General features: G+C 20.3%; 3 protein-coding genes and 1 pseudogene across 3 annotated transcripts, besides 1 other annotated feature; all 4 read left to right on the top strand.

The window, feature by feature from the left end:
- Positions 1–5,435: 5,435 nt before the first annotated feature.
- PBANKA_0600300 (BIR protein) lies at positions 5,436–6,671 on the top strand (the record flags this gene model as incomplete). The annotated part of the gene is made up of 3 exons (XM_034568522.1): positions 5,436–5,450; positions 5,578–6,495; positions 6,585–6,671. 3 exons carry the CDS (start codon positions 5,436–5,438, stop codon positions 6,669–6,671), a joined length of 1,020 nt encoding a protein of 339 aa, XP_034420503.1.
- A 2,322-nt stretch (positions 6,672–8,993) lies between these two features.
- Positions 8,994–10,153, top strand: PBANKA_0600251 (annotated as a pseudogene).
- Positions 8,994–10,153: a sequence feature (BIR protein, pseudogene;~PIR protein, pseudogene).
- Positions 10,154–12,880: 2,727 nt separating this feature from the next.
- On the top strand, positions 12,881–14,008 carry PBANKA_0600200 (BIR protein; the record flags this gene model as incomplete). Its single annotated transcript, XM_034568521.1, has 3 exons — positions 12,881–12,895; positions 13,004–13,834; positions 13,922–14,008. 3 exons carry the CDS (start codon positions 12,881–12,883, stop codon positions 14,006–14,008), a joined length of 933 nt encoding a protein of 310 aa, XP_034420502.1.
- A 2,519-nt stretch (positions 14,009–16,527) lies between these two features.
- PBANKA_0600100 (BIR protein) lies at positions 16,528–17,735 on the top strand (the record flags this gene model as incomplete). Its single annotated transcript, XM_034568520.1, has 3 exons — positions 16,528–16,542; positions 16,680–17,561; positions 17,649–17,735. The coding sequence occupies 3 exons, from the start codon at positions 16,528–16,530 to the stop codon at positions 17,733–17,735; spliced, it is 984 nt and encodes a 327-aa protein (XP_034420501.1).
- Positions 17,736–18,400: the final 665 nt, after the last annotated feature.

The raw sequence follows: 18,400 nt of genomic DNA, 5'->3' as shown, positions 1-18,400 counted from the left end.
CTACTATATAATTCAAATAAAAACTCGCCATGTTTCGGTTTTAGAATAAATAATTAATGTCATGTATATAAAACACAGATTAAGATGCTGCCCAGGTTTTGTGTAGAATTTCGTTTTAATAAAATTTGTAAAGTTTGTTAATATTTATTGATCTCATATTTATTAAACAATATATATAAATAATAAATTGTTTAAATATATAAGTAAAAAATATAAAAAAAATATCTTACAACCTGAATTTTTAATCTCTAGATAAAGACTAAATTTTGAACACAGAAAATATGTATAACCATTAATACAAAAATAACACTGTAAATATAAAATATATCATAAAGTTTAATATTAAATTTGATGAACTCATAAATTAAACATTATTAATGTATAATATTTGTAATTATATTTTAATGGTAAGTTTTGGTTGATCATATATAACAGCTTTTATAAATTATCCCCAAATTGCTAATTATTATATTTTTGCCTACACCTAATTATATATCTTAATAATAAAAATGCATTATAAATATATGAATAATAAATAATGGAAATTTTAATTATATTAATACATTTTTTTTAATTTAATTATTTAAATTTTTTGTTAATTTTCGAATAATAAAGTAGAAATGGTTTATATGGTTTAATTTATTTTTCACAAAGGTATAATACTATATTGTTAAAATTATTTTTTTATTTTAATAGCCCCACATATATAGTTTGGGTAGTGTAAATTTATATAAAATTAATATATTTTAAAATGGGTATAATAAGAATATTTATAATTTTTCATAATATATTTTGCTTGTAATAATGAATAAAAGTGAGCATATAAAATTAAAATTATTTTTCTCTATATATTTTTTAATTTTATATTGATGATTAAATACTGAATATTATTTGATTCGGGTAACTTAATACATTTATATGTGAATGCAGACTTTATAGAAACTTTGTATAGCAATTAATTTGTTTTTAACTATATTTTATGACATTATAGATATAAGAATTCGTAAATATATGTTTTAAATATATCGTTTTTGTTAGAATATATATATTATTATAAATACATTATTTTAAAAAAATTATAAATGGAATGTTATAGATTGGTTTAAAGTATTCTATTGTATTCATTAATTATATCACTGTAGTATACAATAATAAAATAGTAGTAATAATAAGTAAATAAATAAACATAATTTTGAGGCATGTGTAATTAGCGAATAAACTACTACTTGATAGGTGTGCATATTATTACATTTATATTTATTTTTTTCTCTCCAAAGTTCGCGTATATTTTCAATTCAAACTGGAAACATTGGAAATATTAACAAATTTACATACATTTCCATATGAATACTCTATAAAATTATTTATATTTTATGGTTTTATCGTGTTTTATGATTTATTATATTTTTATATTTTGTTTTTTTTTGTTTATCAAAAATTGTTAAATAAAATTATAAAAACACATTCGAAAGACAACAACAAAGATAAAATCATTTTTTTTATTAGTTTTAAGTTATCCCGATTTAAAATCTATAGCATTTCTTATATCCATTTACGCACAGTAAATATTAAATATTTTTGATTGTTTTCGTATTATTAGTGCATTACTTCTTTTTTTCTATCTATAGAAAAATAAATATAAATGATTAACTTAATTTTGAAACGTGCCCTTATAACTAAAATAATACTTAAGATTGTTAAAAAACAAGCGTGCATACATATAATGCATTTATTATTTTCATATTCAAATAATGTTTAATTGTACTTTCTAAATTGAGGAGATAGATATAATCACCGTCAATTATTAAAGTTTTTGTTAATTCATAAAATAAAGGTTAAAAATGAAAAATATTTTGTAGGTTATTTTATTCTATCCCATTTAAACCTGCTTCTATTAGAAAATATTAATGCAATAGTGAAAGCCCAAATGCAAAATACAATGTTTAGGAAGCGTAGAGATAGAAACCTAGAAACAAACGACGATGATATTTTAAAAATAAATATATGATAGTTGGAAGTTTTAGTTCCACTATAAGAGAAGAAGTTGATTCACAAAAATAAAGACATAAAGGAGAACATTCATAAATAAAAGATAGAGTACAACAAAAAATATCGATCGTTAACTAAAGAATATAAAAAACAAAATAGTTTTAATAAAAATACATTAAGTTAAGTTAAAAAATAGTTGATATTATTAATAAGTAGTATTGTTAATGTAAAACAATTTTTAAAATATGATATAAACTTTTTTATGGAAATATGCGTGCATGATAATTTTCCATTATTTAAATTTATTTCACTTGTTAAAAAGTTTTAATATGAATTCTCCTAAGGAAGCTCAATAAAATTAATAAATTGCACCATTGTTTTTTTTTGAAAATGCTTTATATTCATGCAACGAAAAAAAGAGAACACATGTTATGAGATAGTAATGTAAATAAATAAAAAAGTTAATGTTTTGGGAAACCATTTTTTTCAACAAGGTTTTCGTATTGTATCATATTATGAAGTATTAACTTAAATTTTTATTGTCAAAATAGGAGTTAGATATTTTTGTAGGAATCTCCCTAACTAATAGACTCAATTAAATGATGAATTAAATTATATATTATAAACTTTATATGATATTTTTAAACATATATTTATTATTATATATAGTGGTAGAAGCTTGTACCACGAGTTGTAGTTTTGTTATATGGAACTCATAATCGGGTTATGGTTAAGTATTATCTTGTATTTAATTTTTTATAATTTGATAACATTTCTTGGTCTGTAAATGCTGATTAAATATATGTACCATTTCCGTATGTTTAATCTCGAGATGATGTCTAAATATGCAACTAAAAAAGGGGGCATAACCATTAATATGAAAGGGGGCGCATAGCATTTTTTTACAAGTTATAATACACCCATATATTTGCTCATATATATTAAATGTGGCAATATTATCAATTCGCATTTTATATTTTATTGGTAATTTTTGGCTAACTATACATAAGAACCCTTATTATCTATTATATAAGAGTTGTTAACCCAGAGCTATATTGAGTCATGAATAACCCAATATATTTTTTTATTTGATGAAACATTTTATTTAGTAAAACTTATTATTTGTGTCGTTATTATTTTGACTTAGTTATAACTTTCCAACCAAACTATATAGTAATCTTATATATGAAGCTATAGCATATAATTAGATTCATTTGAAACAATTATCTACAATATAGCATGTCTTCAGGTTAATGATTATATTTTTAATGTTAATTAAACACACTACTGATATATAATAGATAATCATCAAATATAGATTCATAAATACCGATCGAAATCGACAATATAACAGTGTCTATAATATTATTATGCTTCTAACATTTTATGTAATCAATAAAAATACACTATAGATATATATATAATAAATTTATAAATTATAAATATATATAATATTCACTTTTTTCATTCCAATACTTTGCATTTATGTCATTGTTCTAATTTATATTGATAGAAATAGTTTTATACACATAAATTTATTTACTATAAAGGTATAATATTAGATTAATCACTATTCATTTTTAAACTTTATAGTTTTTAGGCATAAATAAATTATATTTTAAAATAGTTAAAATATAAGTATATTAATAAAATTTAATGTTATAGTTATAATAATTATAAATAATATGATATATATAATGCGTTATTATTATATGCCTATACATATAATCTAATAAAATACCAATAACTAATATTGAAATATTGTTTTATTGTGAAAACTTAATATAAGTATATATTAATATAAATGATATAGAAAAAATATATATAATTAATTTCTTTGAACAAATAATATTTACATTAGGTCATATATATATAAACTCTAAATCTATAATTTAAATATATTGTTATTATAATATGATATATATATTATAAAATGTTATACTTTAAAACAATGAAACAAAGGAAATTACTAATTGGTTTAAAGTATTCCTCTTGAGTGTATTAATTATCTAATTACAGTATACAGTGATATACCATTAGTAACAACAACAATAATAATACTAGATTAATATATTATTAAATACGAACAAGTATGTTATGTTTATTTGATATACTTATATGGATGTGAATACATTATACATATTCTTAAGCATGTGATAAGATATAATGTAAGTATCAAAGATCGCATGAACTATTACAATTTTTAGTTAACTATACTTTTAATGCGGTGATATTAGAATTAACGCTACCAAGCAAAATAATATTAATAATTCTATAGTTTTTCATCATAGAACTAAATATAGTTTATTATAAAATATAAAAGCAAACTATATATTTAGGAAAGTAATAATTCTAAGTTATTTTTAATGTATAGATTAATTGAAAGTTTGAATAGTAGAAAATATAAAATATAATTAAACTATGTATAATAAGTAAATCTTATATGGCTGCATCATTGTCTTAAAAAAGCATACTTCCCTTATCTCTCCTCTCAAAGTGCAATATACCAACCTAATACGCATAGTTTTCTATAATACTTTATAATTTGCATCAATACTTATTTATGTATTAATATTTACTAAGTATGATTTTAAAAACAATATGCATCCAAAGGCTTATTTAAGCTTATAAATAACATAATAAACACGGTTTCAGTGATAATCATCGTTTTAAACCGAGGAAAATATGTGCAAAATATATTATAAAATCACTCAATAAGGTATATTTCTAAATTGAATTATATAGGAATAAAAATAATGTTATTGAAAATGTTAAAATATAATTGGAGTGCATATATATTAAATAAAAATAATATTAAAATTATTTATATGCAATTAATAAAGGGAACAATGCAGCTTATTTTATAAATTTTATAATTTTAGAAAAGTTTATATTATAAGAAAAAGGTATATAAATATTTAAAATATATTAGAAAAAATATATTTATATACTTTTAAGGATTATAATAATAATAGAACTTTTTATTTTTTAGATTTGTACAGTATTTAAGTTTTAGAAGAGAAATCATTAAAACATAAGATATAAATATATTCCTTTTCTATGTTCAAACATAAATACAAGGAAATATACATTAAATTCATTATAAAAGTATATCCATTTTTATAACAAAGTTATACCATATTTTAGTAAGAATAGCATTTTTTGTATAAAATTCATTATATATATATTTAATCAAAACTATATTAAGAAATCCTCTATTTAAGGTAATTTAGCTAATTGTCATAAAATAAGTATAATATGATTTTAGTAATACTACTGTATTATTATTATATTATATTAATTTAATTATTGAAAAACTTATAATATATTTAACTACATACAGCTGTTATATATAGGGTTAAAGTATTTGTGTCACATATTTGGTGCATCGTATATAAAAAAGTGTAATTCTCTCAATTACAAATCTAAAATGAAATTTTATCACAATGGATAAGAAAGTGGTACATGCATTTTTTAATAATAATAATAATAATTTCCTTTACATTTTTTGATATTGTATTATATATATCATTAAACTTTATTTTAATAATTCGCGTTTTTATTAATTGTTTTTAAATGCTTTCTTAGTGTGGAATACTCCTTTCTATAAATAACTCGTTTTCCAAAAATTTTGACGAAAAAAGAGGCTATCAAATTATTATTAATAAAACAATTTTGAATAATTATTGTACTAGTAACAAATGTGATAATGATCTCGAAAAAATTAGTGCTGGATGTTTATATTTGCTTGATGCATTCTTTATGAATTCCGATTTGTTTAAGTCTGTTGCAAAAAGTAACATCGATATTGTTGAATACATTATCATATGGCTAAGTTATATGTTAAGCCTAAAGAAACAAGTAGGAAATAAGACCAATCTACAATATTTTTATGATATATATATAAAGAATCATGAAAAGTATACAAATTCTATAACTGGTGTTGATGCTTATTATAATAGTTATAAGGATCTTATAGATCAAAAAAAAAATTTGATAAGTATGGATATGAGTATTATATCTAAATTATATGATGTATTTATTAAATTATGTATGATGCATATTGAATTTGATGAAAATGTTCCAAATTGCAATAAATATTTGGAAAATGCCAAAAGGTTTGTTGAAAAATATGATGAACTTAACAAAGATCCTAGAATTACTGAAAATAGTCCATATTATAAATTGTTGTCTACACTATCAAATGATTATGATAATTTTAAAAAGAAATGTAGTGATTCTAAATGTTTCAATTCTTCATCCTTCCCAACGATAGAAAAAGCACCAAATTCTGTAGAAAGTATTAAACAATTTTCTGAACAGCCTTCTGCACAAGGTTCTGCACATAGTTCTGGACAAATTTCTGAACAAAATGGACAAAGTTCTGAACTAATTTCTGCACAAGCTTCTGAAGTTACATCATCAAATTCGTCAATAGGAAACAAATTATTTACAGTTTTATCGGTATTTGGCGCAATAGCATTTTTATTGGGAATTTCTTATAAGGTAAATAATAAGGAATTAAAAAATTATTTTCATTATATATATGCAAACATTAATAAACAAATCATACGTTTCTTAACATTTTATATTAGTATTCGTTATTTGGATTTCGGAAACGAGCTCAAAAACAATATTTAAGAGAAAAAATAAAAAACATAAAGAAGAGAATGAATCATTAATATATGATTCGAAGAGAATGACTATTTCAGGAATAGTAATAATTATTTATATACTTTAAGAAACTATCTATTGGGAAATAATTTTTGACTATAATTTTGCATAATTTTTATATAGTTTTTATGTTGTAGAACCCATATTCGGGTTAGGGTTAAATGCTATATTGTATTTAATTATTTATAATTTGAACACTAATTAAATATATATACTATAACCGTATGCTTAATCTCGAGCTGAATTCCAAATATGCAACCCAAAAGTGGATATAATCATTAATGTAAAAGGGGTTATATAGCATATTTTCCATAAAGCATAATATATACAATTGAGTGTTCATGCCGATTTAATATGATTAAAATAAAATATCTATATTTATATATTAATATAGATATTGACTATATATGAACTCATATTATTCTATATGATAATTGCCTATTATATAAGCCTTGATAGCCGATAGCTATATTGAATTATGGATATCATAATATGTTTCTTTATTTGATGAAAATTTTATTTAATAAAACATATGATTTATATCATATTTATTTTGATTTAAATCGTATTATTCAACTGAACTGTAATAATATAGATTCATAAAATATCAGTCGATATTCGACAATGTAACATAGTCTATAAAATATTATTATGCTTCTATCATTTTTTGAAGTTGTAATTGTAGTTACTATTATCTTTTTTATTTCCTTTAAATTTGTATTACAATTAATTAGTACTAATAAAAGTTGATTTATGCGCCATAATTTATTTATAATAAGGTATAATAATATATTAATCACTATTAATTTATAAATTTGATAGTTTTGAGGTATAAATAAATTATATTTTAAAATATTTAAAATATATGCATATTAATAAAATTTCATATCATATTTATTTTAATAATTATAAATAATATGATAAATAGAATAACATTATTATATGCCTATACATATAAATAGTAAAATACTCTACCAATAATTAATATTGAAATATTATTTTATTGTGGAAACTTCATATAATTAAATATTAATTTTATCGAAAAGACACATAACAATACATTATAAAGGTATCATTTTTATATATTTGTTAAGATCCATTTTGGGATATGTGGTTTTATATTATAAAAAACTGGATAAATGAAGAAAGTGATAAAGACACAATTAATGTTAAATGCCATTTTATTATTCCATATTAACGCGTATTATATTATCATTATGTTACCATATAATTAATAAAATATAAAATTTTTAATAAATTATTTGAATATATATACATTGATAACTATAACAATAAAATATATAAGATAAAATGATCAATGTAGAACATTTAACGAATATTTATCTAAATTTATATATTAAAAGAGGAAATATATCTTATCTCTCTCCTCTTGAAGGGCAATATAACAACCTAATTAAAGAGTGTTTTCTATTATACTTTAAAATTTGCATCAATACTTATTTATGTATTAATGTTTACTAAGTATGATTTTAAAAACAATATACATTCAAAGACCTATTTAAGCTTATAAATACGGTTTCAGTGCTAATTGACGTTTTAAACCGTGGAAAAATGTGCAAAATATATTATAAAGTCACCCAATAAGGTATATTTTTAGATTGGGGTACGTATGAATAAAAATAAAGTTATTGAAAATGTTAAATATAATTGGAATGAATATATATTAAATAAAAATAATATTAAAATTATGTATATGCAATTAAAAAAGGTAACATTGAAGCTTATTTTGTAAATGCTATAGTTTTAATAAAATATTGGTATATACTATTAGAAAAAACTATATAAATATTTAATATATTTAAAAAACTATTATTTATATACCTTTAAGGATTATAGTAATAATAGTATTTTTTATTTTTTAAATTTATACAGTATTTAAATTTTAGAAGAGCAATCATTAAAAAATAAGATATTACGTTTATTTTCTATATTAAAACATATGTATAAGAAGGTATATTTTAAATTTATTATAAAAGTATATTAATTTTTATAATAAAGTTATACCATATTTTATTAATAATAGTATTTTTTGTATAAAATGCATCAAATCTATATTTAATCAAAATTTTATTAAAAACCCCTCTATTTAAGGTAATTTAGCTAATTATCATAGAGAGGAATATAACGTTTTTTAGTAATAATATTATTTTATTATTCTATATTAATTTCATTATTGAAAAAATTATATATTTAACTACAAACAGTTGTTATATATAGGGTTAAAGTATTTGTGTCACATATTGGGAACAGTGTATATAAAACAGCATGATTCTACTCAATTTACAGATCAAAAATAAAATCCCATTATAATGGATGACGAAATAGTATATGCGTTTTTTAATAATAATAATTTATTTTACATGTTTTGATATTGTATTATATATATCATTAAACTTTTTTTAATAAAATTTTCAATAATGCATATTTATAATAATTATTTTTAATGTTTATTTAGTGTAGGAATTTCCTTTTAGTAAGGACGAATTTGGAATATGATTCGAATATTAAAAATTATAAATTTAATGATGATACACATTTCAAACAGTATTGTGATAGTAATAAATGTGATACTGATCTCGAAAAAATTAATGCTGGGTGTTTATATTTGTTATATACATTCTTTGGGAGTTCTGATTTGTTTTCAAAATATGCAAACAATTATATGAATATTATTGATTACATTATGATATGGTTAGGTTATATGTTAAACCTAAAGGAGCAAGTAGGAGATAAGAGCAATCTACAATATTTTTATAAAACATATATAGATGGTACTGATAAGTATAAAAATTCTATAACTTATATTAAGGAATATAATAATTATAAGGAACTTATAGATAAAACAAATATGATAAATATGGATATTAATGATATATTTAAATTTTATGATGCATTTAAATTATTATGTGAAATGTATACTGGATTTGATAATAACAAGTCAAATTCCACAAACTGTTCGGAAAAAGCTAATGAATTTGTTGAAAAATATAAAGATCTTAATGGAGATTCTAATAATACTGAAGGAAGTCCATATAGAAAAATATGTCTACATTATCAAATGATTATGATAATTTTAAAATTTATTTTACTAGCAAAGGTGTTAATTGTAAAGATTTTCCACTCCTCCAAGAGATAAAAACATCAAAAAATACTGCACAAAGTTCTAAGCAAAATCCTGAACAAACTATACAAATATTAGAACAGATTTCTGAAGTTACATCATTAAGTTCGTCGATAGGAAATAAATTAATTCCATTTTTATCGATATTTGGTACAATAGCATTTTTTTTAGGAATTTCTTATAAGGTAAATAATAAGTCAATTAAAATATATTCAAGTAATTTATGAATATAAATAAATTATATATTTTTTTAAATTTTTATATTAGTATTCATTATTTAAGTCTCGAAAACGATTTCGAAAACAACATTTAAGAGAAAAGCTAAAAAATAAAGAAGAAACTGGATAATTAATATATGACCCTAAGAATAACGATCAATATACTTTAATATATTTTTATATTTGGAAATAACGCAATTTTGGTCATAATTTTTGCATAATTTTTATATAGTTTTTATGTTGTGGAACCTATATCCATGTTAGAGCTAAGTATTATATCTTTATTTATTTTTTTATAATTTGAACACTAATTTAATATATGTACTATACCCTATGTTTAATTTAGAGAAGTACAAAGACCAAATATGCAACCCAAAAGTGGATATAATCATTAATGTAAAAGGGGTTATATAGCATATTTTCCATAAAGTATAACATATACAATTGAGTGTTCATTCCGATTTAATATGATTAAAATAAAATATATATATTGCATATATTAATATAGATATTGACTATATATGAATTCATATTATTCTATATCATAATTACCTGTTATATAAACATTGACAACCCATAGATATATTGAATTATGGATATCATAATATGTTCTTTATTTGATGAAAGTTTTATTTAATAAAAATTATGATTTATATCATATTTATTTTGATTTAAATCGTGTTATCCAACTGAACTGTAATAATAGATATTCATAAAATATAGATGCATGGAATACCGATCGAGAATCGACAATACAACATTATCTATAAAAGATGTTTTATACATCTAATATTTTTAGTAATACATAAAAAATACACTATATATATGTGTATAATAAATTCATAAATTATAAATATATATAATACTCACTTTTTTAATTTCAATAATTTACATTTATGTTAAAATTATAATTTATATTGATATAAATAGTTCTCTATATATTAATTTATTTACTATAAAGGTATAATAATATATTAATCACTATTAGTTTTTAAACATTATATTTTTGAGGTATATATAATTGGAAATATATATTTAAAATAGTTAAAAAATAAAATATAAATATATTAATAAAATTTAATGTTATATTTTGCTATAATATTTATAAACAACCTGGTATGTAAAATTAACGTCGTTGTTCTAATATATATAATACTGTATCAATGACTAAAACTGAAATATGTTAAATTTGGGAAGCATATAGAATTATATATTAATGCAAAGTATATATAAAAAGTATGTAATAATTAATTTAATTTGAACTAATAATATTTTTATTAGGTTATTATATATATAAAAACTCTAAATTTATAATTTAAATATATTGTTATTACGAAATGATATGTTCTAAAATGTTATACTTTAAAACAATGAAACAAGGAAAAATACTAATTGGATTAAGTATTTCTCTTGAATGAATTAATTATCTCATTGTAGTATATAGTGATATACCATCAGTATCATAATAGTAATAAAAATATATAAATGTATTAAATACGAACAAGTATATTATGTATATTTGATTCGAATACGTTGATATATATTAATTATATATATTATTAAACTTGTAATAAGAATAAAATTGTATGCACAAAAAATCAAATGAAATATTATAACCTTCAACGAAGTATGCCTTTAATGTGCTAGTATTAAAACTAACATTACCAAGCAAAATAATAATAATAATAATTCTATAGTTTACTTAAAAATATAGTTTATTATAAAACATGTAGTACAATATTATTTATTAAAATTTAAAAGCAAATTATATATTTAGAAAAGTAATAATTATAAGTTATTTTTAATATATACATGAATTGAAAGTTTTAATGGTAGAAAATATAAAACACAATTAAACTATGTAGAATAATTAAATCTTATATGGCTATATTTTGTCTTAAAAAAGCATACTTCCCTTATCTCTCCTATCTAAAATGTAAATATAACAATTTAATTATGCATAGTTTTCTATTATACTTTAAAATTTGCATAAATACTTATTTATATGTTATATATTTAATATTTACTAAGTATTATTAAAAAAAATGCATTTAAAGACTTATTTAAGCTTATAAATGGTATAATAAATGCGGTTCAGTGCTAATTGCCGTTTTAAACCGTGGGAAAGATGTGCAAAATATATTATAAAATTACTCAATAATGTATATTTCTAAATTGAATTATATAGGAATAAAAATAAAGTTATTGAAAATGCTAAAATATAATTGGAGTGCATATATATTAAATAAAAATAATATTAGGATTATGTAATTTGCATAGAAAATGGAACATTCAACTTAATTTATAAATGTTACAGTTTTAATAAAATATTGGTATATAGTATTAGAAATAACTATATAAATATTTAATATAATTTAAAAAATTACTATTTATATACTTTTAAGGATTATAGTAATAATATAATTTTTTATTTTTTATATGTTTGCAGCATTTAAGTTTCAGGATATTGTTTATGTTCTATATTAAAGCATATGTATAAGAAGATATATTCTAATTCATTACAATGTTACTTTAATCTTTATAATAATGCTCATATGAGTGTTATTATGGATAACATTTTATTAAAAATTGTATTATATATACATATGATAAAACATGTATTAAACACCCTAAGACAAGGTAATTTATCTAACTATCATAACAAAAATACAATATTCTTTTAGTAATAATATTATATTATTATTATATATTAATTTTAAATTGAAATTAATAATAATAAAAATATTTTTATCTACAGATAATTGCTGTATATAGGGTTAAATAATTGTATTACCTATTTTAGTATATATATATAATATCCCCTTAACCTAGAGATTATAAATTATATTCCATCATAATGAATGATGATCTAGTATATACACTTTTTTATATTATATTTCCTATAATCTTCATTAATTTTTATTTTAATATCATTTTCTTAATACATATTTTTACCATTTTTTTTTAAATGGTTTCTTAGTGTCAAAAATTTGATCTTTTGAGGATGCATTTACCCGATGAATTAACCGAAACCGCAAAACGCAATTTCGATGATGATTCGGATTTCAAAAAGTACTGCCCTAATGGTGACTGCAATACTGATCTCGAAAAGTTTTCGATTGGATTTTTATGGTTACTTGAACAATGGTATTCTGCAATCATAAGTAAAAATTATAATGAAGATAATACTAATGCATTTTTTCTACATATGATTTCATGGTTTAGTTACAAATTAAAGCAAAAATCATATTACACAACCACCTCATTAAACGATTTTTATAATGAACATATAAAAAATAATGATAAATATAGTAAATTTATAAGTGATTCTGGTAGATATACAAATTTTAATGAATTCATAGAGAAACAAAAAGATTTGTTTAATATTAATATTGAAGATCTGTCTAAATTTTATGATGCATCCAAATTAATATGTAGTATGTATGGTAATGTTGCAACAAATACAAATGGCACCACCCTGTCAAATAATGCTACTAGTTTTGTTAAAAAATATACAGAGCTCAAAGGTGGCAATAATATTGAAGATACCGCACGTAGTAAAATATTTTCTGTTTTATCAACTGATTATAATAATTTAAAAAATAAATGTAGCGATATTCCATCTCTTCCAGAGATAAAAACGACAAAGATTTCTGTACAAAATTCTGTAAAAAGTCCTGTGCAAAATTCTGAACAAACCTCTGCACAAATATCTGAATATACATCATCAAGTTCGTCGATAAAAAGCAAATTAATTCCATTTTTATCGATATTTGGTGCAATAGCATTTTTTTTAGGAATCTCATATAAGGTAAATAATAAGGAGTTAAAAAATTTTTTTCATTATATATATGCAGACGTTAATAAACAAATCATACTTTTACCGTTTTTATATTAGTATTCGTTATTTGGATTTCGGAAACGAGCTCAAAAACAATATTTAAGAGAAAAAATAAAAAACATAAAGAAGAGAATGAATCATTAATATATGATTCGAAGAGAATGACTATTTCAGGAATAGTAATAATTATTTATATACTTTAAGAAACTATCTATTGGGAAATAAGTAACTTTTACATAATTTTATATAGTTTTTATGTTGTGGGTTAGGGTTAAATGTTATATTGTATTTAATTATTTATAATTTGAACACTAATTAAATACATATACTATATCCGTATGCTTAATCTCGAGCTGAATTCCAAATATGCAACCCAAAAGTGGATATAATCATTAATGTAAAAGGGGTTATATAGCATATTTTCCATAAAGCATAATATATACAATTGAGTGTTCATGCCGATTTAATATGATTAAAATAAAATATCTATATTTATATATTAATATAGATATTGACTATATATGAATTCATATTATTCTATATGATAATTGCCTATTATATAGAGCTTGTTATCAGAGACTATATTGAATTATGCATAGCATAATGCTTCTTTATTTGATGAAAATTTTATTTAGTAAAACTTATGATTTATATCATATTTATTTTTATTCAAATCATGTTACCTAATTGAATTGTAATAATAGATATTCATAAAATATCAGTCGATATTCGACAATGTAACAGTCTATAAAATATTGTTATGGTTTTAACATTTTTAATAATAAAATAAAAATCGCACTATATATACAATATTTTTTAAGTTTTAATTATGTTACTATTTTCTTTTTGTATGTCCTTTACATTTTTATTAAAATTAATTAGCAATAATAGAATTAGTTCTATATATTATAATTTATTCACCATAAAGGTATAACATTAGATTAATCACTATTAATTTTTGAACTTTATATTTTGAGGTGTAAATAAATTATATTTTAAAAGATTTAAAAAATAAAATATAAGTATATTAATAACATTTCATATCATATTTTGTTCAAATGCTTATAAACAACTTGATATATAAAATTAACGTTATTATTATATGCCTATACATACAATCTAATAAAATACTTTACCAATAACTAATATTGAAATATTGTTTTATTGTGAAACATTCATATAATTAAATATAAGTTTGATCGCAAAGGCAAATAATAATTAATTTAATTTGAACTAATAATATTTATATTAGGTTATATATATACAAATTCACAAATATATTATCATTGCGAAATAATATATGTTCTAAAATACTTGATTTAAAAACTACGAAACGAGGAAATATTATATATTTATTTAAAGTATTTCTATTAAGTGCAATAATTAGTTTTTTGTAGCAAACAATGTTGCATCATGGGTAACAATAATAATATATTAGCATGTTACTAAATATATTATGTTTATTTGATACAGTACATTGATATAAATTCATTATATATATTATTAAACTTGTAATAAGACTGACAACTAGATAAAATGAATGTTATAGCCTTTAATGCGATCATAATAGAATTAACACTACCAAGAAAAATAATATTAATAATTCTATAGTTTATTATAAAATATGTAGTATAATATTATTTATTAAAATTTAAAAGCAAACTATATATTTAGAAAATAATTGTAGTTATTTTTAATGATTAATTTCAATATATATACATGAATTGAAAGATTTAATGGTAGAAAATATAAAACATAATTAAACTGTGTAGAATAAGTAAATCTTATATGGGTATAAGCTTGTCTTAAAAAGCATACTTCCCTTATCTCTCCTCTCAAAGTGCAATATACCAACATAATACACATAGTTTTCTATTATACTTAAAAATTTGTATCAATACTTATTTATTTGTTATATATTTAATATATACTAAGTATACTTTAAAAAACAATATATTTTAAAGCATTATTTAAGCTTATAAATACGGTTCCAGAGCTAATTCTCGTTTTAAACCGTGGGAAAGAAGTGCAAAATATATTATAAAATTACATAATAAGATATATTTCTAATTTGGAATATGTAGGAATAAAAATAAAGTTATTGAAAATGTTAAAATATAATTGGAATCTATATATATTAATTAAAAGTAACATTAAATTTATATAATTTGCATAAAAAGTAGAGCATATAACTTATTTTGTAAATGTTATAATTTTAGAAAAAACTATATTATATATTATAAGAAACAAGCATATAAAAATTTAATATATTCCTTTTCTATGTTCAAACATAAATAAAAGGAAATATACATTAAATTATTTATAAAAGTATATATATTTTTATAATAAATATATACCAGATATTAGTAAGAATAACATTTTTTGTATAAAATTCATTATATATATATTTAATTAAAATGTATTAAGCAACCCTCTATTTAAGGTAATTTAGCTAATTATCATAAAAAGGAATGTAACTTTTTTTTATTAATAATATTGTTTTATTATTCTATATTAATTTAATTATTGAAAAACATATAATATATTTAATTACAGGCAATTGTTATGCATAGAGCTAAAGCATTTGTATCACATATTTGGGACTGTATATAAAACATTATGATTCTATTCAATTTACAAATCAAAAATAAAATCCCATTATAATGAATGACCATGTGGTATATGAATTTTTTAATACTAATAATTTCCTTTATATTTTTTGATATTGTATTACATATAAATATCATTAAACTTTATTTTAATAAAATTTTCAATAATGCACATTTATAATGATTGTTTTTAAATGTTTTTTTAGTGTAGAAGGTTCCTTTTTGTAAGGAGTTGGTTTCCCGATAAATTAGACAAAAACAAAAATTATCAATTTATTAGTGATGAACATTTCAAAAAGTATTGTACTAGTAATAGGTGTATTGGTGATCTTGAAAAAATTAATGCTGGATGTTTATATTTGTTTAAAGAATTATTTGGGAGTTTTGATTTGTTTAAGTATCATAATAACATTAATATTGTTGATTACATTATCATATGGTTAAGTTATATGTTAAATCTAAAGGAACAAGCAGGAAATAAGAGCAATCTACAATACTTTTATAAAACATATATAAATAATGATATGTATACTAATACTATAGGCGGTGTTGAGGGGTATACTAGTTACAAGGATCTTATAGATAAAAAATTTTATTTTTTAAGTATGGATAAGAGTATTATATCTAAATTATATGATGCATTTAAATTACTATGTAATATGTATACTGAGTTTGATGCAACCAACCCAACAAATAAGAATTATTTAGATTGTGCTAAAAAATTTGTTAAAAAATATCAAGAACTTAATGGAAATTCTAATATTACTGGAAACAGCTCATATAATAAATTATTGTCTACACTATCAAATGATTATGATAATTTTAAAAAGAAATGTAGTGGCGCTAATTGTACAAATCTTCCACCCCTTGCAACGATAGAAGAAATAAAAACTTCAGAACAAAGTTCTGCATATAATCCTGCACATAGTTCTGCACAAATTCCTGCACATAGTTCTTCACAAAGTTCTGAACAATTTTCTGGACATATTTCGGAAGATCCATCATCAAGTTCGTCGATAGGAAACAAATTATTTACAGTTTTATCGATATTTGGTGCAATAGCGTTTTTTTTAGGAATTTCTTATAAGGTAAATAATAAGGAATTTAAAAATAATATTCATTATATATATGGAAACGTTAACAAAAAAATCATACTTTTATCGTTTTTATATTAGTATTCGTTATTTAGATTTCGGAAACGAGCTCAAAAACAATATTTAAGAGAAAAAATAAAAAATATAAAGAAGAGAATGAATCATTAATATATGATTCGAAGAGAGTGACTATTTCAGGAACAGTAATAATGATTTATATATTTTAAGAAACTGTCTATTGGGAAGTAATTTTTGCATAATTTTTATATAGTTTTTATGTTGTAGGACCCATATTCGGGTTGGGTTAAGTATTATATCTTTATTTATTTTTTATAATTTGAACACTAATTAAATATATGTGCCACCCCAGTATGTTTAATCTCTAGATGAAGTCTAAATATGCGCCAAAAAAGGGATACTGCTATTAATATGAAAAGGGCCACATTACATTTTTTTCATAAGTTATAATATATATAATTGAGTGTTCATTCCGATTTAATATGATTAAAATAAAATTTCTACATTGTATATATTAATCCATACTATGATATATCATAATTATTTATTATATAAGATTTATTAACCCAGAGTTATATTGAATTATGCATATCATAATGTATTTCTTTATTTAATGAAACATTTTGTTTAGTAAAACTTATGATTTGTATCATATTTATGTTGATTCAAATTTTATTTTTATAACCGAACAGTATAATATTATTATATATGAAGGTATAAATTATAATTAGATTCATTTGGTACAATTACCTACACTACAAAATATATTCATATTAATATGTGTTTTTAAGATTAATTAAACATATTACCAATAT

The sequence above is a fragment of the Plasmodium berghei genome, assembly GCF_900002375.2.
Source record: "Plasmodium berghei ANKA genome assembly, chromosome: 6".
NCBI lineage: Eukaryota > Apicomplexa > Aconoidasida > Haemosporida > Plasmodiidae > Plasmodium > Plasmodium berghei.
The sequence above is the reverse complement of the archived record's forward strand: the minus strand, read 5'-3'. Positions and strand labels throughout refer to the sequence as shown.